This window comes from Otolemur garnettii, unplaced genomic scaffold, assembly GCF_000181295.1.
Source record: "Otolemur garnettii isolate 467f Iridium unplaced genomic scaffold, OtoGar3 scaffold00018, whole genome shotgun sequence".
NCBI classification, from domain to species: Eukaryota; Metazoa; Chordata; class Mammalia; order Primates; family Galagidae; genus Otolemur; species Otolemur garnettii.
In genome coordinates this window covers 20,623,615-20,650,470 of record NW_003852413.1, presented here as the reverse complement: position 1 = coordinate 20,650,470, position 26,856 = coordinate 20,623,615, and the positions used below count along the sequence as shown (strand labels likewise).

Sequence of the window (26,856 nt, the reverse complement as noted above, 5' to 3'; positions counted from 1 at the left end):
TTTTTTTTTTTTTTTAAGAACAAAGCGTTAAGGACCTTCAAAGGAGAGAACAATTTCTTCCCCCTGGGGTAAGTTTGGGATCTTCATGGTGAGCCGTGGTGTTTGGACCAGACTTTGAAAGATAGGCCACATTTGGAAAGTCTATTATGCTCCTTTGACTCTTTGGGATTGTAGACTCTTTGAACTGGAAAGAACCTCAGAGGTCGTCTGGTTTTGTTTTGTTCTATACTTGGTTATTGAGGAGGCTCTTCCCTCTAATTAATGGAAACTGAAGGTTCTGCATATTGGCTGCATTTTTAAACACATTTGGCTCCCACTCCTTAGTGCTAAGAAGGGAAGGTTTGGATTTGGAGAGGAGTCTCATTTTTAGGCAGCTGCCTGCATTGAGAGATGTACAAATCACCCTGTCTTTATTTGCACATCCATAAACATGGAATGTTATATGCTGTTAACATGAATGGGGTAGAACTCCAAGAAATAACTAGAATAAAATTTTAAAAACAAAGCACAGATATCTGTATATACACACACATACACACATCAGTAAGCTTACAGATGTATAGAATTTTTCTTAGAAGGATATGACACTTACTAGTGGTTTCCTTTGGAGAGATTAAAGGTTTGGGGTAAAAACAAAGCACAGATATCTGTATATACACACACATACACACATCAGTAAGCTTACAGATGTATAGAATTTTTCTTAGAAGGATATGACACTTACTAGTGGTTTCCTTTGGAGAGATTAAAGGTTTGGGGTAAAAACAAAGCACAGATATCTGTATATACACACACATACACACATCAGTAAGCTTACAGATGTATAGAATTTTTCTTAGAAGGATATGACACTTACTAGTGGTTTCCTTTGGAGAGATTAAAGGTTTGGGGTAAAAGGAGTCTGTCTCACTTTTCATTATAGGTCTTTATATTGTTTAAATGTATTACTATGGACACATAGTACTAACTTTCCATTCAAATGTTTTAAATACTTTAATAACACTGTTACCAGTTCTATCTATTACTGTTCTGCCTTAAGATTTTGTGTAAAACTATCAAGATTATGTTGTCAAAGGGGTTTGACAAATAGTGAACCAGTCTAATTGGTTCATGTGACAGAAGGGGCAGAAACCTAGAGAGGGTCTTTCTCTGCCTGGAAAGGCTTTTTCTGTCTGGGAGAAAAGATATCCCCTTTCTCTAAACCACCCCCCACCGCAGAGGAAAAGGAATATAGTGCTAATAGTGGTAGTTAAGATATCTGGGGGCAGGAAATATATTTGGGGATTGCCTGTTAGCAGGATCACTCAAACCCCAAAATGCCACCCAATCATGTTAGGCCACCTTGAGCCTGCTATCCCAGTTCCTTTCTTTCTTAAGTATACAAATCTGACCTCCCTCCTTTGGGTGAACCACTGCACCCACGAATATTCCTAACATAGAACATTTCTGGTACTGGAGAGAGATGCTCCATAAATAGCTACTGCATAAATAGGACCATCATGGAACCTACAGCTAGCTTCGGATGGCTAATTTTTAGATGATAATTATTTTAAAAGTCCAGAAAAAACAAACCTAAAACCTAGATATAAAACCATAAAAAAAAATCAACTGGGATAAGAAGGACAGAAAAGACAATTTCTTTGTAATGTAAGACATTTATTTTGGTTACAATTTTAGTGTTTTAACACTGATTTGTGATACAGCGAACATTAAACTTGGTTTTGTTTTTCTTTTAGCCAATTTTATACCTCCCCCTTTTCTGTCCAGAAAATTTGCTCTTTCAAAATTTGGCAGGAAGTAAGAGAGAACAAAAGTTAAGCTTACAACCAATCTGCTCTCTCAACTTGAGATGGCCTCTATTTCCAATCAGGATAAAATCTTGACTTGGAAAGACCATCGCTGTTGGCTCTTCAATTATTTCTAACACAAGTTTTATGAAAAAGAAATATCTTCATATTTAAGGTCAGTGCTTATTTTGATTAAAACATTACCATCTTAACATTAACTTGCAGCACAAAAGGCATCAAATTCCCCTTTCTGAACCATCTGTCACTACGGCGGGGACGCAGCGCCACCTGCTGGCCAGCATATTATATTACTCGCCTACCCTACTTTCCCGGCGGTACTAAATTCCAAGTAAGGACCCCCAGAGACCCCTCGGAGCCAAAAGGCACCTTAGAGGTCTTCTAGATGAGTTCCCTCGTTTGATAGGTAGAGGTTTCCGCTCTCAAGATAAATCAGAGTGGCAGGGAAACAGACCAGCCTGTGGAAAGGTATACTGCTGTAAAATTGAGAAGAAAATCGTTTGGCGCTCTGCTTTTGCCCAGATGGGGCGCTGTCAGCAGAAGAAAGGGATGGGGGGTTAGGTGGGGATAGTAAGGGCACCCTGAGTTCCTATCCCATCACTTCCCAGGGGGTGGAAAACTGTCTGGGGACAGCTCCCACTCACAGCTGGGCATGTGTTGGCTATTACACAATAGAATTTTATTTTACTGTAAAGTACTAGGAGCTAAATCTCGTGAGGTTTCAGGGATGAAAAGCTATCAAGAAATCCTAAGTTACTGACGTAAAAGTAGCCCCCAAATAAAGGCAGTAATTCTCCCAATGGCTTTCTCTTCTTCATGCCCACACAGAGAGGCCTTGGAGAGGTCCTAGATTAACCAGCCACATCACCCTGCTGTGCTCACCTAAGAGTACAGTGGCTGTGGCTTCCTAAGGGGTGACCACTGCCTCGGCATGGGAGGGAGCCCCAGCCCCAGTGATTAATCTAGGAGCACAGAAGAGGCTCTGACTTAAGAGTGCTACATGTCACCTGGAAGAAGAGCTGCACACTCTAACCCAGGTGGGGACCTATACTTGTTACTTCGTACTCCAGGGCTGGGGTCAAGGTCATGGGCAGCACAATTAGATACTCCAGTAGAGCCCATTTCTTGAGAAGTATTGTATTAAAGAAAGAACCCAGTGTCAGGGAGCAGCAAACCCGAAATCTTACCTCAGATATGCCTTAAAGAGCTAGGGGGAGGGGCACGCCCTGCATCATTCTGAAACCCAGTTCCCTTTTTTTTTGTTTATTTTGTTTTGAAAAGATCACAATACATGAATAAGCTCTACCAACTTTACAGGGTTATTGTGAGGCTCAAGTCAGATTAAGTAGAAAGGCCACCTGAAAACTGTGAAGTGAGGCACACAGTTTGGAGGACGGCCGTCTCACTTAGGTGGGTCTACCTGGACAGCCCAGTGTCTGGAAAAGCTACATCCTAGTAGTCCAGGGCTGCTATGATCACACAGAGAAAGGGACAGTGAATGTCCAGGCTGTGCAGGGCCATTCCTGTGTAATCAGAAATCTTCACACCTGGAAGTGAGGCCTTGCAACATACCTGCTTCTCTTAGTCCTAGTTGGAAGCTCCTGGTCAACTCTGAAAAAAGGCACATTCCCCACCTTGACATATTAATACTGCCTGAACTTAAATTTAAAACTGAATTTTACATAGTTAACAAAAGTCCCTGATATTTCCTTCAGTGCAGGTAAGACTCCTTTGCAAATCCTTGCCAGTGACCTTACCATGAATTCAGGCTTCTGGGTGTCTGACACACCCACCAGAACAATGTCCTATATATATTTGGCATTCAAAGAGTTTAATTCCACAAACTTTCATCAGACACCCTGTGCTAGGTGTCAGGGGCTTGGCTGAGGACCTCCTCTATGCTTAGAGTGACCCTAAAGATAAACAGCATTACACAGCTTTCCATGATAACAGGAACATGAAGTCCTAACAAGACTGTATCCAAAACAAAACTCCTATATTCTGGCAAATGTACACATACATACAAGTGCTAGTGCATCCTGATATCATCCTAAAAAAGTTTTTTTTTTTTTTTTTGGTGGGGGCTGGGTTTGAACCCGCCACCTCTGGCATATGGGGCCGATGCCCTACTCCTTTGAGCCACAGGCGCTGCCCTAAAAAAGTCTTTTAAAAGGTTGTTTCTGTTTGCTCTACCACTAATAAAGGATCCATTTGGCCACTCTGCCATGTCTCACTTCTGCCTGGCTGAGTCCTTCCAGGGAACTTGCACTGGCACCAGATAGCCTTAAGAGCCACCTGTAGATGGGCAGGGTGTGTGCCTGGGACCATTTGTTCCCCTACTTGTCCCCTGGCTGTGTTTCCGAGAGGTATACCCAAACACACACACACACACACACACACACACACACCCCTACGCACACACACTGTCATTGGCCAGCTTCCTCCTTCAGGTCTCGAAATAGCAACTGAGACAAAAAGCAGTTAGCACGAGTGACTTGGGCTCGCCAACACTATAATTGAGAACAAAACCCTTGTAATTCTCCAAATGGTGGAGTTTTTAAATAGGCTGGACTTCAACACCCTGTTTTCTAAAAAAGAAAAATAAAACCATGCCCAAAGCATCGCTCTTCTAACAAATGAAGTGACAGAGAGAGGTCCAAGAGAAATATTCCAAAGCTGTGGATTCTGCATTCAACCTTTCAAAGATTCACATTTTTAAAACTCTATGGATTGAGAACAGTCCTCTGGGAGAATTTGTTGCCCACCTAATTAATCCCAAGGAAATAATTAAAATGCAGCCTCTTATGGGAATCTCCATCCACTAACAGCTGACAGACACACCCCTGCCCCATCCTCAGAGCTTGTGATGCGAGAACTCTGCCATGCGTAGTGTGTGGAAGGCTGCAGGGATACCTGGGGACACAGATGTGGCGGGGAGGGGTTCTGTGTTTGCATAGTTCCTTTACTAGGGCTCAAGTGCTGATGTTCTCTTTCAGGACACAATTTGGGGGTAAGGGAAGGGAAGTCATAAGGGGCCCCTGTGAGCATCTCAGGCCTCCCACTCCTATAGACCTCTTGCCCTGGGCCATTAAGAAGCATGCAGGCCACAGGCCTTTCCTTTCTGAGCCCCCACCCCCAAGGAAAAGGACATCATAAGTTACAGCAGGACAACCAGGGAGCAAAGATGCCCTCCTTACCAAGCTTCTTTATATGTTCCCCAGGGGGAAAGTGTCCCAGAACTATGTAGAGACAGACTTGTGGGCATGTGCCTTGTGATGCTGAGAGCAGGATACAGTGTATTTTCTAGACATGGAGGCTTGGGACACCTTCAACCAGGGCCTCCCTGGAGAACCTCTTGAGAAGAGGCAGCAGGGGCCCTAGAGTTTCAATTTCCCTTCCTTGACTAGTCTGTCATTAAGCTGGCAGAGTTGGGCCAGGAAACCATCGTTGGGGCCGATCTCACGGTTCTGCCTCACAATGCTCAGGGCAGACCTGACGTCCATCTTCTGCCGCATCATGAGGTATGCGATGACGAGAGTCGGGGAGCGGCTGTAACCCTCACGGCAGTGAACAAGTACCCGGCCTGCAAGAAACAGGGAGGCACGGTGAGCTACAGACATCTGATTCACACTACGACTGGTTGAGACTGTTCCATGAGATGCCAATTAAAAGCACAAAGTCATGCCACTGGGCACCCACCAGAAGGGATAAAATGAAAACGATGGAAAATACAAAGTGTCAGTAAGGATATGGAGCAATCAGAACTCTTCTGCATGGCTGAGGAAGGTAGGGTGTAAATTGGTACAACCGCTTTGGAAAATGGTGACAGTTTTATCTCTTCAAACTGAACGCTTGCATCTGGATCCATGACAAACAGGAATATACACACATGTTCCTGAACAGACATGGGCAGCACTATTCAACCCAGCCCTAAGCTGGAAACCTCTAGGGGCCTATCAATAGAATAGATAAGTAAAAAGACTGAGCAATCTATGACTTACAAGAAACAACATAAATGAAGCACAGAAACATGAGAAACGTGAGGTGTGTGACTCCACAGAGCAGAAAAGAGGGTGAAACTGACCTGTGTTATTGGAAGCTGAGATAGGGTAACGCTGGGAGTTAGCTACACACTTATGATATGGGTACTATGTATGTATTTTATACTTAGGTCAAAAGCAAAACATGGAGGCAACTCAAATGTCCATCAACAGGCCAAGTGACATGGCTTATATCTGTAATCCCATCACTCTGGGAGGCCAAGGTGGGTGGATTGCTTGAGCTCAGGAGTTCAAGACCAGCCTGAGACAGAGTGAAACCCTATCTCTACTAAAAATAGAAAAATTAGCTGGGTGTCATGGTGTGCACCTGTAGTCCCACCTACTTGGGAGGCTGAGGCAAGAGGATCACTTGAGCCCAAGAGTTTGAGGTTGCTGTGAACTATGACACCACGGCACTCTACCCAGGGTGACAGAGTAAGACTGTGTCTCAAAAACACAAAAACAAAAACAAATGTCTGTCAACAGGTGAATGAATAAACCACCAGTGGTACAGCCATACACCCCTCTACTACTTAGCAGTAAAAAACTATGCAACAACATAGATGAAACTAAAAATAATTATGCTGAGTGAAACAGAACAGACGAAAAAAGAGAGTACATAACTATGTGATTCCATTTATAGAAAACTCTACAAAATGCACACTAATCTCTAGTGATAGGAAGCAGATCTGTAGTTGCTTGGGAATAGAGGATAGAGAGGAGTGGGAGGGAGGGGTGACATAGGGACTTGAGGGAAATTTAGGGGGTGATGGACATGCTCACTCACTATCTAGGCTATGACGATGGTTTCACGGGTGTATACATCCATCAAAACTTATGTGCAGTCTGTTAAATGTCAAACATTCCTCAACAACGCGATTTAAAAAACAAAAGATACACATTAAGTACAAACAAAAACAAAACAGTCTCTCTCTCTCTCTCTCACACACACACACACACACCCCCTCATGGTTCCCCAAATAGTCTATGAGGTCCTGCAAAATCTGGTCCCTAGCTGTGACATCATCTCCTTCTTCTTCCTTTTCCTCCACTCTAGCTGGCTCAGGCCTATAATTCCTCTTTCCCTGGGCTTTGATTAAATGTCCCCTTCCCAGGAAGGCTTTTCCCACCCACTCTCTCTCAATCCACAAGCCCAGTCCTATTACTTATCCTGTCTAATCTCCTTCTCCCAGCTTTATCCTCCCTGCAACCTGCCACAGATCAGATCGTTCTCACACGTTTACTGTCATCCTCCCACTGTGAGGTAAGCTCCACGAGGGCAGGGATGTCATGTGGTTTGCTCTCTTCTGTGTACTCAGCATTGGGTCCTTCCTTCAGTGAAGGAAGGTTGATGAGGAGATGCTAGAGGCCAATGTCACCAAAGTCCTAGCATGTTCCAGGAGGCCCCATGAGCCGCATGCCTTGGCTTCTCCCCACACAGAGTGCTTACTTAGTCCAGGTCCTTGTCACCTTTACTTGTGCCCCCTCAACACCCCCACACTGAGCTCTCCCTCCATCCTCACCACTTCCACTCCACTCTCCACCCACCGGCTGGAAAGATCTTTCCAAAACACAAATATGACCTGTCACCTTTTGCAGGGTAGAATTTGGTCTCCAAAGAGTAGCTTCCAAGGCTAGCTGCTCACAGGAAAGTGCTTGACACTTTTCACACTTTTTCTCACCTCTACACCTTAGCACAGGTTGTTCCCTCTATCTGGAATCTCTCTCCCTCTTGGCTACCTGGTACACAACTACTCAGCCCTTATGACGCCAGTTCAATTATTTCCCTTGTCAGTACAGGTTCTTAAAACCCAAATCTTCAAAGGTTCATGAACCTGGGTTTAAATTTTAACCTGATGGCTAAATATGTCAATTTGGCTAATCTACAGTGCCTAGCTGCTTGGCCAAATGTTAGTCTAGATGTTGCTATGAGGATATGATGTAGTTGTAATTAACATCCACAATCAACTGACTTTAAGTGAAGGGAGGGCACTGCCACAATCAATTGATTTTGAGTGAAGGGGACCGCCCTTGATAATGTGGGTGGGCCTCACCAAAACAGCTGAAGAACTTAAGGACCAAAACTGAGGTTTCCTGGTGAAGAAGTAACTATTCCTTAAGATTATAACAGAGAAATCCTGAGTCTAGTCTGCTGGCCAGGCCTACAGACCTAAGACTCGCCTGACCCAACCATCATAGCCAATTCCTTAAAATAAATCATATGTGTATATATAGGAATAGATATAAATCAATACAATAAACATATATTAATACAGGGTATCCATAAAGTTCGTATGCAATTTACCAGGTTAAACTATTTTAATAGACACATGAACTTTATGTCCACCCTGTATAAAAAATAAATCATATCCCTACAATAAGGATGACTTTAAAAAATATATACAGAAGGTGCCAAAAAATGTATACTCGTTTTAAGAAAGGGAAAAACTGTGTTAAATCTGTAATATTCAAGTCACGTCTGACTTCTGCAATGACAAAAGGTACTCAAGGTGACTTGTATTCATCTTTTGTTATCGGTATATACTGAGCATTACAATTTTAATAGTTTTTCCTTTCTTAAAATGTATATACATTTTGGGGGGACCCTCTGTATATGAATATATATAGTTGTTCCTCCATATCCATAGGAGATTGGTTGCAGAACATCCCACAGATGCCAAAGTTCATGGATGCTCAAGTCACTTATGTAAAATGTCACCGTGTTTGCAAATAACCTACACATATCCTCCCAGATACTTTAAACCATCTGTAGATTACTTATAATACCTAATACAATGTAAATATCATTTACATTTCACATGCTATGTAGATAACTGCTACGCTGTATTGATTAGGGAATAATGACAAAAGAAAAAAGTCTGTACATGATCAGTATAGATGTAGTAACCTTTTTTCCTGAATAGTTTTTTTTCTTGGAAACAGATTTTTTTTTCCCTTTACTTGTTTGGGATTCACTGAGGGTACAAAGAATTAGGTTACACGGATTGCACTTGTTAGATAAAGTCCCTCTTATAATTGTGTCCTGTCCCCAAGAGGTGTGCCACACACCATGACCCCCCCACCCCCTCTCTCCTCCCCTCTCCCTCATTCCCCACCCCACCCCTCGTATTAGCTCATCTACGGCCTTCATATTAGAATTGAGTACAATTGGATTCTTGCTTCTCCATTCTTTTCCTGAATATTTTTAATCAGCAGTTGGTTGAATTGACAGATGCAAAACCCATGGGTACAGAGGGCCAGCTTCATATTCTATTGGTTCTATTTTTTCTGGAGAATCCTGACCAATACACTGGTCATTAACACTAGGACCCACTAACTTCATGGTGCCTCCATTTTCTATCTGTGCCAATAGACCCATTTCATGAGGTAGTTGGGAGTTTAAAGGAGACCACACAAAAAGCCACTCAACTGGTGCCTCCCATATGAAGTCCTCAGAACTCTTACCCTCTGTTAGTACCTAGAACATCCTCAGCCACATCAGCCCAGGCCTGGGCTATTGCTGGCCAAGCACCGATCTACTCTCCGCTTCAGGGGGTGAATTCCTTAGGAGTGAGGACTGTGGGGTATATATTAATATTTTTGGATCCTTTATAATATCTCACAGCAACTAGGTAAACAGTTGCTGACTAATTGAGGAATGATTGCCCAATAACACCTCTACGCAGCCATTATTTGGAAGGCAATCTGCCAGCTCAGAGTCCACCTGCTCCCATCGCCCACAAAACACTACTTTTCCAGCACCTCCCAAATCAGGAAGGAATCCTATAGTTTCCTGCCCATTCACTCTCTGGCTAGTATGCCTAAAGTGTTCAGAGTGGGACTGCCCCTGCCCCCACCCACCCCAGGAAAAGGACTCTCTGTAAAACAGCCACCTCACCACCTAGAACAGCGGTTCTCAATCTGTGTGTCGCAACTCCCAGGAACTGTATTAAAGGGCCGCGGCATTAGGAAGGTTGACCTAGAACATACTCAAGGCATACAGAGCCCACTGGGGAAGCGGGTGGTTCAACCTCTGCCTTCCAACTCCCAGGCTAAGCCCAGATGCCATTTCTTCCACAAAGCTTCCCTTCGTCTCCCCAGCTGGAAGTGACTGCTCTCTCCCCTGAGCACCCTCAGCCATCCCACCCAGCTCTCTTAGTGAGAGGTTTTTGGGTCCCTTGAACCCTGCACATTGTTAAAGGTCAGCATTCTTCTATAACTCGCTTGGCTGATCAACCTTAAAAGCATTTACACTTGGCCTTGGAGCCCATGGAATTCACTCTCACTTGTTCAGTAACCATGTTACAGTATACCTACTATGTGCCTGACATAGATCAGGAGACAGAAAAGGGATACAGTGGACCCAGTCTGAGGGAAGGCTTCACAGGCGAGAAGACACCATGCCCAGTGCTAAAGCACAAAGATGAGTTTGCCAGAGGACAGGGTAGGGAGAGGCAGAGAGAGGTTTCTCTCTTTCTTTTCTTTTTTTGAGACAGAGTCTCACTTTATCACCCTCGGTAGAATGCTGTGGCGTCATACCTCACATCAACCTCCAACTCTTGGGCTTAGGTGATTCTCTTACCCTAGCCTCCCAAGTAGCTGGGACTATAGGCACCTGCCACAATGCCCAGCTATTTTGTTGTTGTTGTTGTTGTTGTTGCAGTTTGGCCGGGGCCAGGTTCGAACCTGCCACCCTTGGTATATGGGGCTGGCACCCTACCCAGTGAGCCACAGGCACTGCCCTAGACAGAGCTTTCTCTCTTTTATTTTTTTTTGGCCGGGGCCAGTTTTGAACCCACCACCTCTGGTATATGGGGCTGGCATTCTACTCCTTGAGCCACAGGCACCGCCTGACAGAGCTTTCTCAACTGAAGACCCAGCCTACCTGGGCAGGAGGTCTGAAAAAATCAGGGCATGTTCCTAGTTAGCTGGAACCAGGAAACAAAGTCAGAGACTGTAAGTTCCCTGAATAGTTGACCCCTCAATTTTATATGAGTAAAGCAAAATCCTCCCCTTTAATCAGAACTCTCATTCTGCATCTACACAGAGCAACAAGCTTAATACAGCTGGAGTGGAAGTGGGTGGACTGGGCTGAGTGTGTAAGTGACCATGATGGACCATGAGGGGCCTCACACAAAAGTCCGCAGATTCCCTGGTCAATAAAACTTCTCTCCAGAGCCCTGACAGTGAGCTATCCCGTGGTCTGGGGAAGTCTGTCTGCTGGAAATCACTTGGGTGGGAAGGCCGCTGGGCGTAGCAGAGACAAGGTCAATAACACTGCACAAGGGTCACTTCCCCTGGGAGGGCATGGATTGGGGAGGGAGGAAGAGGTCAAGGAAGGAGCTAAAAGCAGAAAGGGCAAGCAGCCCGGCCTGCTCAGCTGATATCTGCCCTGTGGCCTTCTAGGATTTCCTAATGGAAAGTCTTTTCTCAATGCCAGCACCTCAGCAGTTGTCCTACAGTCCTTCCTTATATTTGAAGGCTACAGAAAGTATCTAAAAAGCTGCTGGAAGATTTGGCCTGGGGCCACAGTTTGCCACCCTACTCCCTTTGCCAGGTACCATGTCAACACCTGGTCAATGAGGCATGATGGGGAGTTCCCTGGGGAATTCCTGGGGGATGCTGTCCTTGCTCTTAAAAGAGAGAAACATGGGAAGAGATGGCTGCGTTTTGTCCTGGTGGGATGTGGCGATTAACCACCTTGAGACCATGAGGGGAGAACCCAATGTTGAGGTGGCAGAAGAGAGACAGGGAAAGAAAGTGGCCCAGATGCCACCATAGAGCTGATAAACCAACCAGCCCTGGATAATAACAAATATTCCTTATGATTAAAGCTGCTTGAATTGGTGGTGGGGGGCATGTAAGTGGCTGAAAACCAACCCTCAGCCAACATCAAACCAAATGCAAGGGTCCTGGGTCTACACTGTGTGAACGAGGCACACAGGCAGCCGAGGACCAGGGAGAGAGCCACAGCTGTCAGTCATTCACCACAGGAAACACAGAATAAGAGGGTTTCTGAGATGAGACTTGCTGAGGGTCTGTGTTCTAGAAGGACAGTCCAGTTACAGGGGCCTCCCATTTTTTCCTGGGTGGCAGGTCCCTTACCGTTCTTTTGAGCCAAGGCCTGGTCAATGAAGTCCGAAGCCCTTTCAAAGTAGGCGCTGAGGTTGAACTCCTGCGTGTCATTGGCCTTGATGCCCAGGTAGATGATGCCAGAGTCCTTGTAGAAGTTGGCATTAGTGTTGACGTGCATGAAGGACCTGCCCTCAGCAGCATTCAGAACATGGGTGATCCCCAGTTTCTGCAGCTTGGGGATATCCTGAGCCACAGACCTGGACAGGAGACAGTGGTAAGGGACAATTCACTGACCAACTGGCAATCCCAGCGGAGGGGACAGAGACGGCTCTAAGCCTCTTGGCAAAGCAAGAACCCTCCATGCTCTGGCCCCTGCTCCAGCCTCATCTTATGATCTCTCCCTTCACTCCAGCCATATCAAATTACCAATATCTTCCCCAAATAGACTGGTGGTTTCATGCCCACACTGTCCCCTCTGCCTGGAATGCCCTTCTCCACCTTTTCAGTAGACATACCCCCCCTTATCTGTCACCACCCTCTGCAGGATTTCCTCATCTCCACTCCATCCCATCTGGCACCATCTCCCTAACTCATGGCAGTAGGTGAACCAAGTGGTTACAAATGGGCTCTGGAGCCAGAATGCCTGGGTAAGAATGCAGCTCAGTTACCAGCCAGGCAACCTTAAGTTTAAGACACTTAAACTTTCTGTGCCTCAGTTTCCTTCTTGGTAAAATGCGGATGATAATAGCGCCTACTCCCTACGAGTGTTAAACAGGCTATTCTGCTGACAAGAGCCTGACACCATAGTGAGCACTACTATTCTAACGCTTATCGGTGCTTCTTTGTTTACAAGTCCCAACTGTATGTTCCTTGAGGAGGAACCTATGTGCTTGAGGTCCATCTCCCCAGCACCTTGCTGCAGCACCTGGTACACAGTAGGTGCTAAATAAACAGGTGAGTAAAAAAGAATGAAATGTTCACATGCCAGGCAGCACCACCCCAACCCCAGAAGGGTCCTTCCTGCCACACTCCACTGGCCACATTTCTGAAGTTCCCATGGGTGAGTTAGCAAGTGGCCCCCAAAGAACCATGGGGGTCACAAAATACTTGCTCTGAATCATCAAAGGGTCCCTTTGTTTCACCTCACAAAACAGTCCAATTCAAACAGCAGTCTATACTTTACAAAAAACACTGCCTCCTACATAATCTCATTTGCCCATTTCCTATGAAGAAAGACGGACTGCAATACCACCACTTGACAGAGCTCTGACCCTACAGGACAGGTAGAGGGGCATGCATGTGCTCCCATTGGCTGCTGATGGAGGGAGGAGGAAACCTCCTTCCCCTCAAGGTTCAGTCCTGCTCTGTCTTCCACCTCACTCTGCTCTCATGCCCTGAGACCTGGCAAATGTGGCTCACACAAGCTCTGTCTCTGCCCTATGAGCACATGGCTGGAGCCCTGATGTTAAGGGCTCCTGATGGGTGGGGAAGCCTGAATCCTCTCAGTACTTATGATCATTTGATCCTCCCTGCTGAGCACCCCCCTGAACCCTGGCCAAGTCAAGGTCAGATATCTTTAGAAGTCAAAGGATGCTTCTTCTACAGTGACTCAGCACTTGCCATTCTGGCTACCACCAGATGTTCACAACCTTGGTTTCCACACAGGAAGCTGAGTGGCCAGAATCTCCAGGCAGCAGGAATCCTGAGGCTACCAAAGCCCACTTGCTGCTTGGATAGTTGGGGGGTGGGTGGGAGGGTGTTCCCAGAACTCTGAAATTACTAGGGCCTTTGGCTGGGACACAGGACTCTGTTTTAGCTACTCCTGCTCAGGACACTGCACAAGACTGTAAAGCAGTGGCTGCTAGAAGAAACACTTTGAAGAGTCACTCTCATTCATCTCCCTTCTCTAATATTAATTTGACATTCTACAAATTCACCATTATCATTATACTACCTCTACTATCAATGAAGGTTGTATACAGTGCCTGACACATCCTAGTAGCTCAAACTGGAGAATGAATGATGGAATGAATGAGACCATGTGAGGCTGGGTCTTGCCTCATGGACCCCTTCTAGCTCCACGATGACCCCAAATTTCCATGGCATTCCTTGGCAGGTTAAGCAGCAGGTCCTAGTGGAGGTTAGAGGATACAGACATGAACAAGACACTGACTCTATCCTCACAATTCCTCAATTGCTCTGGGCCACCATTTCCTCTTAAAATGAGAGATGTTAGTTCTGGGTTTTCAGGTCTCTTGGCTAGGCCTGTGGAGCTTAGGACTTTAGTAAGTGGGTCTTCAGTGTAGGCTGTATAGGCATGCTAATCTATTCTTTCCTGTGGCTGGTTAACACTGGTTCTCTCCTGCTGCTGAGAAATTCTAACTAGTAGTTTGAATAAGAGAAAATAGAGAAATCAACCTAATAAAAAGAACCTGTGTGTAATAAACATTACAGTAAATGCATTCTTGGTGGTGAGAAAGTCAGGAACCTCTTCTAGATGACAGCTCAGGTCCGTACGGGGATTGAATCGGTCTAACAGGGATCCTCAAACTTTTTAAATAGGGGGCCAGTTCACTGTCCCTCAGACCATTAGCGGGCCGGACTGCGGCCGCGGGACTTGTCGCCTGCTAAACAGGACAGGCAGCGGCGGCAAAAACACCCGGCGGGCCGGATAAATGTCCTAGGCGGGCTGCATGTGGCCCGCAGGCCGTAGTTTGAGGACGCCTGGTCTAGAATCTCATGTAAGTCAAACCCTAAGTAGAAGGTGGGAGAAGAGGCCAGGAAGTCCCAACCCGGCTCTCTGGATATTTAGATTGCCTGATCCGAGCCTGCCGAGCTGGGAAAGTTCCACGCCCGAATTGTGACGTAAACCCGTTGCCATGGCGGCGAAGGCAGACATTCCGCGGTGACCTCACTGCAGAACCAGGCAGCTGTCACATGACGCGCGGGCAGAAGACCGGCCTAGCGCCAGAGGGCCACCTGTTAAGTGAACATGGTAGCCCCGACCCCGCCCAAGACCGATCCACAAGCGGGTGGCGGCTAAGGGCGGGGCCAGGTGCCCCATGGGGTTCCGGGCACCCGGCGATGAGCCAGGAGCGTGCTGGGCCGGGCCGGGCCAGGCCGGGCCGGACTGGGGTCCTGCCCCTCGGCCCCACGCGCGAGGGTGGGCGTCGAGTCCTCCTCCCCACCATCCGCGTTGCTCCCAGAGGAACTACTGTTTCGGGTTCCCCCCGCCCACGCCTGCAGGTGGGCGGGGCGCACCAGGGAGGGGCGGCGGGGGTGGGCTTGCTGGGGAGACTTACGCGTTGCCCACGTAGATCCTCGGGGTGACCTCGTTGCAGGGCTGGCTCGGGAGGCTGTAGCAACCGCTACCGTCCGACAGCAGGTCGTTGAGATCTTGCACGGAGAGTTCGAACGGGGCCGTCATGGCGGCGACCGGGCCCTGCACGCCGGGGCAGCAGCGAGCGAGGGGGAGAGCTGCGGGTCAGCTGGGCGGGGGCTCGCCAGACGGGAGCCGCCCCGCCCCGCCCCGGGGGCGGTCCCGCCGGCGCTGGAAGTTGCGGAGCTCCGGCGCTGTGACGCCGGGGGGCATCCGCGCTCCACGCCCGGGGAAGGATGTGGACCGTTGGAACCGAGTGACACTCCGCGGGACCCCCGACTCTCAGGGATCCTCTCCCTAGCCCTGTCTAGGGCAGTTTGTACATCTTCGTAAATCAGGAAGCAATTTCCTTCACTGAGCCAAATGCGAGAGCAATAAATATTCCTAATAAAGGTACACCAGGGTGTGGCTTGGTTTTTCCAGGATTATAGGGACACTCGGGTTCCACGTGTGAGCTGCTTCCTGCTGTCGACCAGTGGCGTGTTGGCATCACCCCAGCCCTTGCAAGAAACACAGAATCTGACCACTCCCCGCACCCAGCCCTGCTTGATCAGAATGTACATTTTACCTACGCCAGGAGATCCCTAAGAAGGGCAAAGTCTGGGAAGCCCTACTCTGGGGCACGTCTGCTTTCAACATGCATGGAGAGTCAGTGTCTGTTTAAAATCTTGGCCCATGTGCAGTCAGGCTTAGAAATCTGACCCTGGGGAATTAAGCTCTCTGAGCCTGTTGCTCAGAAAGAAATAGGGGTAATAAAACAACCTAACTCCTACAGTTGTTGGAAGGATTAAGTATGACATTCAAGGACAGCGCCCAGCCCTACACAGTGAGCACTCGGTGTTGTCCTCCCTCCCATCAGCCAATGTATTGAGGACCCACTAGGAGCCACACCCTGCATTGGTGTGGAGATAAATAGGCCTCACAGCCCTTCCTGGAACAGCTGTTCACTAGGAGCCACCTAGTGAGTATCAGCACCTCAGCACTTTCTGAGCTCCCACTAAATTGGAAAGACACAGTGTCTGTCCTGGTAGGAAGCCCCCCTTCTCCCCCCTCCCTGCCATGTAAAATGGCGATTCCCTTCCCCCAAAGAGCAAATGTGGTTTCTGGAATTCAGGAAACCCACATTCTTAGTCCAGCTCTGCCACCAACTTGGTTCTTGAGGTATTTCACTGATGCTCTGGATTTGAGTGTCTTCATCTGCAAAATGAAGTGAATGGATCAGGTTATTGTTAATGTCACCTTTCCCCTCCCCAGAAAGATTGTGGTCTTGCACCTGCCAGGAAACCATTGTAGGTGGAGACTGCTTGGCTTATAGCCCCAATGTGTATCCAACACTGGAATTCTGTATCCCTCACCCCCACTTATGCCTTCCCACCCCTCCCAGCACACCACTCCTTTCCTTCTGGTGGTGATTGGCAGCATCTACATTGTAGGCAGTAGGAAAAACTTGTGAGTCCCTTGACCCTCATCTTGATTTAGGCTTAGGTTAGCATTAAACAGAAGCCCAGAGACAACCAGCTCTGCTACTCCAACTCTTCCCTGAAACTGGCACCTGATGTCATAACTGGGTAACTATGACAACCTGCCATGGGGACAGCTAACTACCTCACAGAGGAGCATAAGTGCCTCATTTCTGAAGTGATACTAGGAAAAGAAGATGAACAATTCCTTGGATTATCTGGCCTACCCTGTTATCGTCTCTAATCACAGGCAAAGCACAACCTTCAGAAAGAAACTGGACTTTGGCCACTACCTATTTCATAAGAATAGAATACAAATAGGTACGTGGGTGGTATGGGCTGGTCACTGCTATCAGGGATTCTGGAAGGGTCTTCCATGGAGATATTTACAGTAAACCAGATTACGATATGGCTTTGGGATGATATGGCCTTCTCTGCTGAGTCTGGTCAAGAGGACATTAGCATCAGTAACAAAGTTTATCTTCCACCAGAGAGTTCATTTGATGGAAACACTCATTACAAACTCTTTAAGCCAAAGTAGCTTAGAAAGAAGATAGGACTTCAGAACCCACTAGACAGGCTAATAATATTGGGAAAGGATGGGAGAGAGCCTCTTTCATTGGATTAAAAGGACATTTGGGCTGGGTGCAGTGGCTCACTCTTATACTTCCAACACTTTGAGAGATTGAGATGGGAGGATCACCTGAGGCCAGGAGTTTGAGACCAGCCTGGGCAACATAGCAAGACCTCATCTCTATAAAAAGTAGAAAAATTGGCTCAGCATCTGTAGGTCAGTGGTTAGGGTGAGAGCCACATACACTGAGGCTGGCAGGTTTGAACCCAGCCCGGGCCTGTTGAACAACGATGACAACTGCAACAGAAAACAGCCAGGTGTTGTGGCAGGTGCCTATAGTCCCAGCTATTTGGGAGGCTGAGGCAAGAGAATCTCTTAAGCCCAAGAGTTTGAGATTGTTGTGAGCTGTGATACCATGGCACTTTATCGAGGGTGACATAATGAGACTCTGTCTCAAAAAAAAAAAGAAAGAAAGAAAGAAAGAAAGAAAGAAAGAAAAAGTAGAAAAATTAGTGAGGGATGGGGGAACTCACACCTGTAGTTCCAGCTACTCAGCAGGCTGAGGTGGGAGATTACAATGAGCTATGATCATGCCACTGCATTCCAGCCTGGGCAGCAGAGCAAGACCCCACCTTTTAAAAAATAAATAAAAATACAAATAAAATTAAAAGGACACTTATCTCTGTAAATTTTACTTTTTCTAGTCCTCACTATTCTTTCATTTCTGCTCAAAACTCTTCAGACATGTCCATTTGGGAAATTAAGCCAAACTAAAATTTCTGAACCAGATTAAGGTCATAATTCAAAGCCATTCATTAGCCAGTGTCATTGCCTATACGTGAGTTGGTTTTCTGAGGCTGCTATCAGGATTCCTCTGATATAACATCACTCTCTTTTATCCCTCTTCTCTAGTGAAGCCTACTGTTGATACCAAACCTCCAGTGGCGCATACACATCATATTTTAAAATTGAGCAAACTACAGGTATTTGTTCTTGCCATCTGTAGATGTTTTTTTACTGATTTTTAATCTATGTCCTAAAGAGGTCCACTTTCCCAGAGCCTTCTAAACACCCACTCAATTCAATGATGTGTTAATAGTCCTTTGTCCCATACACATCTCTGGTTTCCTAAGCTCTGCCTCCAGTCTCCCCTGTGGCCCTCCGGGTGTCCCTTTCCCACAATCCCAGAGGAAGGGTTGCTAAGCCACTGTGTGTTGGAGGAAGTGTAGCCATGTCTCCACGGCGGGGTGCGGTTTCTTACCAGGGTGAACAAAAGAGGATCGACAAAATTGAGTACGAAAATAAGCAACTATGCCAGAAAATTGCGAATGCTCATCGAGGCCCTGCCAAGGTGGATTGCTGGAATGAATATTTTACCAAGAGGTAGTGTTCTTTCTCTTCATTTCATTTTTGGAAAGTCAAAATTGGCTCTCCCTTTGGGTTTTAGTGTGAAGTTCTCCTGAGGCATAAGCAAAGCGTCCCCTTCAGAAATGGGACCTTTCTCTAGTGTAAAGAGCTAATCTTTATTTCATCTAAGAGACTTTGCAGAGTCCTATTTGGTTGGTCACAGAATTCACTGCTTGCTTTTTAAAAAATGATCATGTGCTTTAGTCCATTAGGGATGACAGTAGAACTTCTGTAAATTGACTACCCCAGGGATTATAATAAACTGGTCAATATACATAGGTCATCATCATAAGGATCTAAGCCTACTATACTGATGATATGTATTAAACTGACCTAATTTGCGTAAACTGGACATGTACCATGTATACTAAGGCCTAGTTCCTTATGTTGACCACCTCTGTATGCTAACTAGATTGTTATAGCTCCTTGGGTGGTCAGCTTACAAGAGGTTCCACTATACCACAAACTAGTGGCTTATAAATGACAGAAGCTCTCACAGTTCTAGAGACTGGGAATTCCAAAGATCAAGGAACCAGCAAATGTGATGTCTGGTGAGGGCCTGCTTTATAGACAGCCATCTTTTCACTATAATCTCACTTAACAAAAGGGGCAAGGGGACTCTCTCAGCCTTCTTTGATAAGGGCACTAATTCATTAGGATGACCTAATCACCTCTCAAAGGCCCTGCCTTCTAAGAGGATCAGCTTCTCAGTTAGGATTTCAACATGAGAATTGGGGAGAGACTGGGGAGAGGGGGACACAGACATTCAGACCATAGTATCATAGCTGGGACTATGGTGTAGCATTTTAAAATCTGCTCCACAAATAATATCCTGAACAATTGCTAGGTGCTAGGAGCCAAGAATACAAAGATGAAATGAGATGTACATTTCCTAACCTCAAAGAACTCAAGATCTTGTAGGGGAGACGTTTAGGTAAATAACAGTGCAGTGTGGTCAGGGCACCAAAAGAAGTGTGTGCAAGGGGAAGAATTTGATGGAATGTGTATGTTGGTGGGGGTGTCAAAGTGCCTTGACAGTATCCTGGGATATCCTGGTATAAGTTGAAAGCTGAAAGGAGTGACATGAACCAAAACTTGTCACCAGCCATTTGCAACTTATCCACTGGGAGACCCCATAATATGAACCAGAGGTTCTCAATTCTGATTTCACATTATACTGCTTGGAGAACTTTTACAAAATGCCAATGCCCAAAGTCTAGACCAATAAAGTAGAGTCATCTAGTGGGCAGCAGGTTTGAGGACCACAGATATGAACCTGCAGATTCTCTGCATGTTTCCCAGAATGCAGTGTGGTCAGTTCCATGGGCTACCCCTGGGAACTCAGGATTCAGCAGGATGGTTTATCCCCACACTCAGCCAGTGTTTATGACATGATGACTTTATCTCCTCCCCTGCTCCCATCCAGGAGGAGTGTTTCCTTCTTTACCCATCTTGAAATTTTGTGTTTTTCAGCTTAAACAGAGAATCGAGGAACCGTGAGCTAGTGAGAATCACGGTGGAAAACCAGGGCATTCTGAAGAGGCTTGGCGACCGCAAACCCCATTATGACCGTAGGTCATCTGAGATAGACTGGCAGGCACGTGCACATTCTTGCCACATCCCCCCAGGCATGCACACAGTTTGTCTATGTTCAGCCTATAGAGAGTCTCAGAAGAATCCTTAAACAGCTAGGGCCAAATTATGCGAAATGCAACAATCGTTAAAATGAAAACCATCCAAAGCAAAGCTAACAGGCACAAACCATCAAACTGCTAGAGAGAGCTTGGTAGCAAAGCTGCTATGTGTCAGTTTCACAACAATTGTGGGTCAGTTTCAGAACGTATCTGCTAGCATCTTCCTTCCTCCTTAATTCATTAGGAAAGGCTGAAAACAGCAGGGAGATGATGGGTATGCAGTTCTGTAAGCAGTTGATTTGCTTCTTTTAGGAATGGCCCTTCATAAAGGGGGGAAAAAGGCATCTGCGATGTTTTGAAAAACCTCCACTCCCTGGCTTTGGTCTGTAAACATTTTCTAAGCCATCTTTAGGATATAGAACTTAAGCAGCAGCAGCACCAATGTTGTGGCATTGACATCAAACTTTCTGATATTTTTCCTTCAAGAATTCAAGGCGCTATATCAGAAATACAACAAGATATCTTCTCTCCTGAGATGAATGGGTATGTCTCTTTGCTATAGAACATGATCAAGTTGATACCAAAGCCCTAAAGAGCCCCATGAATGGTGATCATGGGCCTAGTTAAGGGGAGGGATTTTTTTTTTTTTTAAAGAGACAGTCTCACTTTGTCACCCTGGGTAGAGTGCTGTGGCATCACAGCTCACAGCAACCTCCAGTTCTTGGGCTTAGGCAATTCTCTTGCCTCAGCCTCCTGAGTAGCTGGGACTATAGGCACCCACCACAACACCTGGCAATTTTTTTGTTGCAGTTTGGCTGGGGCCAGGTTTGAACCTGCCACCCTCGGTATATGGGGCTGACACCCTACTCACTGAGCCACAGGTGCCACCCAAGGGGAGGGATTTTGCTCTTCTCAGACAATATTGGTTGGTCAGCCATTCAGGGAACTGAGGGCTCTCTCTCCATACAAGTAGAAAATGAAATTGTCTTTCGTTATCAGCTTTAAGGCTTTATGGGATTCTAAGGGGAAGTGATTTGTTCCAGTAAAACAAACTAGAGGCCTCATGGCTTTAAGTTGTGCCAAAGTTACATTACAGGTCTCCATCAGTATTTAAAAGTACTGTCATGCATTTTGTATTATTTAACGTTGTTAGTAATGACTAAGCGGTCCCCACCACCACCATGCCAAGGGAGAAGGATAAATAGACACTCAGGCTTTCAAAAAAAATAGGTTGTATAATTGATATGTCTCTCTCTCTCTCTCTCTCTCTTCCCTGCTGAATACAAGGTTGTTTGCCATGAAAAAAGACATAAGAGAAGACCCTAGGATTTTCTTGGCTGCTTAGAATCTCCAGACACTCCTGAGTGGCTAAATGCTCAATCTTAGGGTGCTTCAATAAAGCTTGGAACATAAAATGAGTAAGTCACATTTAAGGAACCCAAAGGCTTAACATTCCCATCCCAAAATGAGGGAGACAGAAGGAAAGATGCAATGAGCATTTTTATTTGGGGCTATGAAAATAAATTTTAAAAGAGGAAGAGCGGGAGAGGAAGAGATCTGAGAGAGAGAGAGAGAAAGAGATGAGAAAGACAGATATGGGGGGGGGAGGTTTGAAAGAACTTTTTAAAACATACAGCATCATTGTCACCATCCTGGGGTGGGGGGAAAGTGGGATAAGATCATCCAGCCACAAGTACAGCTCTGTCAAAATGGAAAACAAAATCTCATGAGACCATCAAGGTTCAGACAACACAAGGAACAAATGCCATTATTTCCTGTGAATACACAAAATTGGAAAAGAACTGAAGTTTCCTTGTACTCTGTTCATTTATAGGGAAAAGCAACAGTTAAAATGTCTCAAAACATATGGCATATGTCATATCACTTCTATGGCTGGTCTTGCTGGTTTTGAGCTGGACTGTATTAGTGAGGGTTTTCTAGAGAGATAGACTCAATAGGATGGATGGATAGATAGATAGATAGATAGATAGATAGATAGATGAGAGGGGATTTATTAGGGGGATTAGCTCACAAGATTATGAGAACTGAGAAGTCCTTCCATAAGCCTTCTGTAAGCTAAAGCTCCCAGGATGCTAATAATGTGGCTAAGTCTGAGTCCAAAGGCCTGAGAAGCAGGGAAGCAGATGGAGGGACTCTCAGCCCCAGGGTAAAGGCCTGAGAACCCTAGGGGCAGGGAGTACTGGTGTGAATCCTCATGTCCAAAGGCCAAGGAGCCTGGAGTTGTTGTCCCAGCATGGGATAGGAAGATTGTCTTCCAATTGCAGAAGACAGATCTACACACTCACCTTTGCTGTGTTTGTTCTCCTCAGACTCACAGCAGATTGGATGGTGCCTGCCCACACTGAGGGCGGGTCTTTCTCACCTGGGCCATTCAGACTAGTTTCCTCTGGAAACCCTCCCCCCAATTAATGATGCTTTACCTAGACTTCTAGGTATTCCTTAATCCATATAAGTTGACACCTAAAATTAACCATCACACTGACTTTTTAAACTTTCTATTTTGAAATAAGACAGATTCACAGGTAGTTGTATATAAATGTACAGGGAGGCCTCCTATACCCTTCACCCCGCCTTCCCCAGTGGCATCAAACCCAGGAAAGTGACCTTGGTACAATCCATAGAACAGATTTCATCAGCTATATATACGTTCATTTGTGTGTCTGTATATGGCTCTATGCGGTTTTGTCATGTGTGTAGCTTTGTATAACCACAACCACATTCAGGATACTTAAATGGACTATTATCAAAAAATACTTGTAGGCCAGGCTTGGTCATTCCTATGTGTAATCCCAGCATTTTGGGAGGCTGAGGCAGGAGAAATGCCTGAGGCCAGGAGTTTGAGACCAGCCTGGGCAAAAAGCAAGATCGTGACTCTACCAAAAAAATTCAAAATAAAAGACTCTCTGTCCCACTTCTTTTAACCACAGTTACCCTCTTTCCCCCATCCTAAAGTCCTGGCAAATCACTAATCTCTTTTACATCGTTCATGAATGTTACATAAATGGCATCATGTAGCACATGTCCATGCTTTGGAGGCTGGATTTTTCACTCAGTATAATTTCCTTGCAATTCACCCAAGTTGTGTGCCCAACAATTTATTCCTTTTTATTGCTGAGTAGTATTCCATGGTATGGATGTACCACAATTATTTAATTATACATCATTGAAGAACATTTGTTTAGTTCTTAGGTTTTTTTTAATATTATAAATAAAGTTATTATGAACATTTGTGTGTAAGTTTCTCCATCAAAATAGATTTTTATTTTCCTGGGACAAATGCCCAAGGGCATAATTGCTAGGTGGTATGGTAAGACCATTTTCAGTTTAAATGGAACTACAAGGGTGGCACCCGTGGCTCAGTGAGTAGGGCACCCACCCAATATACCAAGGGTGGCGGGTTCAAACCCAGTCCCTGCCAAACTGCAACAAATAAATAGCCAGGTGTTGTGGCAGGCGCCTGTAGTCCCAGCTACTTGGGAAGTTGAGGCAAGAGAATTGCCTAAGCCAAGAGCTAGAGGTTGCTATGAGCTGTGACGCCACAGCACTCTATTGAGGACAACAAAGTGAGACCCTGTCTCTAAAAAAAATAAAATAATAGGGCAGTGCCTGTGGCTCAAAGGAGTAGGGCGCTGGCCCCATATGCCGGAAGTGGCGGGTTCAAACCCAGCCTTGGCCCAAAACTGCAAAATAAATAAATAAATAAAACTAATAAAAAAAGTAAATGGAACTACAAAACTATTTGCCAGAGTGGTTGTACCATTTTACATTCCTACCAATAATAGATGAGTGATTCAATTTCTCTACCACCTCACCAACGTTTGATGTTATCACCACTTTTTTAAAATTTTAGCCATTCAGATATGTGTGTAGAGAAATCTCATGGGGTTTTAATTTGCATTTTCCTAATGCTTAATGAAATTGACTTCTAATGGTTCTACTTAAGATTTTTTACTTAATGGTGCAAAAGAGATACACATTCAGTAGAAAGCATATTTCAAATACAATTACAACCATTCTGTTTTTCACTTTTAGCACAGTATTCAATAAATTACATGAGATAGTCAACACTTTATTATAAAATGGGCTGCGTGTTAGATGATTTTGCCCAACTATAGACTAACGTAAGTGTTCTGAGCTTACATTAAGGTAGACTTGGCTAAGTTAAGATGTTTGATATTTTAGGTGTATTAAACACAAGCATGTCCCAACAAATTGTTTCTCTTCATCTGAGAATGTGAAGAATAGTTTCACCAGATATAGTATTCAGGGTTGACAGTTCTTTGTTTTCAGCACTTGATAAATGTTGGACCATCACAGTTTCATTATAGGCAATGAAAAAATAACAGTTTGAACTGGTATTCCTTCTTGGTTGCTACTTCCTGTTTTTAAGATTTTTTTTCTTAATCTTTAGTATTTAGAAGATTAATTATATATCAGTATGGATTGTGACTACTTTTTCTATTTGGTGTCTAATCAACTTTTAAAATCTGTATATTTATGTCTTTCATCAGATTTGGGAGTTTTCAGCCATGTTTTCTCAAAATACTTTTTTTTCTTTTTTTCTTTTTTTTGAGACAGAGTCTCACTTTGTCACCCTTGGTAGAATGCTGTGGTGTCACAGCTCACAGCAACCTCTAGCTCTTGGGCTTAGGTGATTCTCTTGCCTCGGCCTCGTAAGTAGCTGGTACTACAGGCACCCACCACAATGCCTGGTTGGTTTTTTGTTGCAGTTTGGCTGGGGCTGGGTTTGAACCCACCACCCTTGGTATATGGGGTTGGCACCCTACTCACTGAGCCACAGGTACTACCCTCTCAGAATACTTTTCAATCTCTCTTTCTCCTCTCTTGCTAAGACTGCAATGATACAAATGTTTGTAGCTCTTTTGTTATTGTCTCATAGGTCCCTGAGGATCTTTTTGAGGCTTTTTTAAATCCCTAAATTGTAGGATTAAGTAAATGCTATTGCTCTGTCCTTGCATCCTTAAGTACACTGATTTTATCATCTTCCTTCTTTATTGAGTTCATCTCAGTTTTTTATTTTTGCTTATGTATTTTTCATTTCCATAATTTCCATTTGGTTCTTTTTAATATCTTTTATTTCATTGCTAAGATTTTCTATTTTTTCATTATTTCAAAAGAATTTATCATTAATTGTTGGAGGATTTTTTTATTAGCACAAACATATTTATTAACCAAAGGGAGGAACCAAATTAAACCAACATTTTGAAATAATTACATGTAAAATATTTGTGATAAATATAATTGAATAGGGTAATGAAAAAAAAAGCAGTATGGAGACTTGCTCACTGAACTGAACTTGTTCATTCTCATAACTAATTTCTGCCCAGAGAGGTGATGGAATTTTTATTCTACTTTTTCATAGACCTGAGTACAGGTGACATTGTTCATGATACATTTCACCACTAATTTCCCATCTGTCAATTTTCTTGCTATCATCCTTTCCTTCCCATTTCATTCTTGATATTGAACCAATGCACCATCTGTATAGTTGCAGACAGTCTGAGTTTTTCTGCCGTCAGCTGTAGTCTCTTCAAATTTCTCTCCCTTAACACAAGAAAACACATTTACAAAGTGTTCTCAGTTTTTATGGTGAGGTTTTTGCTGTCACAAGAGATGGTGCAATCTGGTCCATTGCACCCATTTTTCACAGAGCTAGCCCCACACCTAGTTCCTTCATGTATTCATCAAAGCCTTTGCTGTCCCCCAGGTGCCATCTTCCTACCAGCTGCTCAACGGTGGTCATGGTGGGTGCAGGGCAGCGTATATGCGGTGCAAGCAGAGAAGGGTCTGGTATGTGGAAAGTCTAGTTATTGAAGGATTTTTTATTACACCTACTTCAAAATCTTTGCCAGATAAATTCCAACATCTATATCATATTGGTATTGCTGCCAGTTGACTGTCTTTTGTTATTTAAATTGTGGCTTTCCTGGTTTTAGGTATGATGAGTAATTTCCTATTGTATCCTCAACATTTGGGTTATTATGTTATTGTATTATTTTTCCTATTTAAATCTTCTATTTTAGGTGCCACATATAGGTTCATGCCTTTTGCTTTTGCTTCCAATCAAAGTTCAGTTTTCAGAGCCTTTGTAACGCTATTCTGGTCTACTTTGTACTTGGGGTGTTGCTGGTGTTCCCACTCAATCTCTGCTGATGTCTTCTACCAGAAGGTGCTTCCTTGGGTTGCATGGTGTCACTGGACAACCTTCTGCAGAGGAGTGACCAGGACTGCTAGACCTAGGTCTCCATATGCTACTGGGTAGAGCAGAGAGACACAACACTCCACTGCTGCTGGTGAAGCATCGAGCAACCTGCTACTGACCCAGTTTGGAGCTAAGGTTCAAGATCTCCACTAGGTCTCTATGGACGTCACCTTCCCCACCCTTTTAGCCAGAGAAAGGAAGCTTTTCTTGGTTTTACTTTGTTTGTTTCTTCTGTCTA

At 44.9% G+C, this 26,856-nt stretch overlaps 2 protein-coding genes and 1 pseudogene across 2 annotated transcripts; 1 reads left to right on the top strand and 2 right to left on the bottom strand.

Moving 5' to 3' along the window:
• Positions 1-4,471: 4,471 nt before the first annotated feature.
• On the bottom strand, positions 4,472-15,662 carry DUSP3 (dual specificity phosphatase 3). The gene is made up of 3 exons (XM_003786294.3): positions 15,223-15,662; positions 11,951-12,177; positions 4,472-5,388 (listed from the first exon to the last, which is right to left on the bottom strand). The coding sequence occupies exons 1-3, from the start codon at positions 15,345-15,347 to the stop codon at positions 5,183-5,185; spliced, it is 558 nt and encodes a 185-aa protein (XP_003786342.1). The 5' UTR covers positions 15,348-15,662; the 3' UTR covers positions 4,472-5,182.
• Positions 15,663-16,928: 1,266 nt separating this feature from the next.
• Positions 16,929-21,784, top strand: CFAP97D1 (CFAP97 domain containing 1). The gene is made up of 6 exons (XM_003786293.2): positions 16,929-17,080; positions 18,246-18,316; positions 18,598-18,716; positions 20,214-20,337; positions 20,861-20,917; positions 21,662-21,784. Exons 1-5 carry the CDS (start codon positions 16,957-16,959, stop codon positions 20,906-20,908), a joined length of 486 nt encoding a protein of 161 aa, XP_003786341.1. The 5' UTR covers positions 16,929-16,956; the 3' UTR covers positions 20,909-20,917; positions 21,662-21,784.
• Positions 21,785-25,759: 3,975 nt separating this feature from the next.
• Positions 25,760-26,159, bottom strand: LOC100944599 (annotated as a pseudogene).
• Positions 26,160-26,856: the final 697 nt, after the last annotated feature.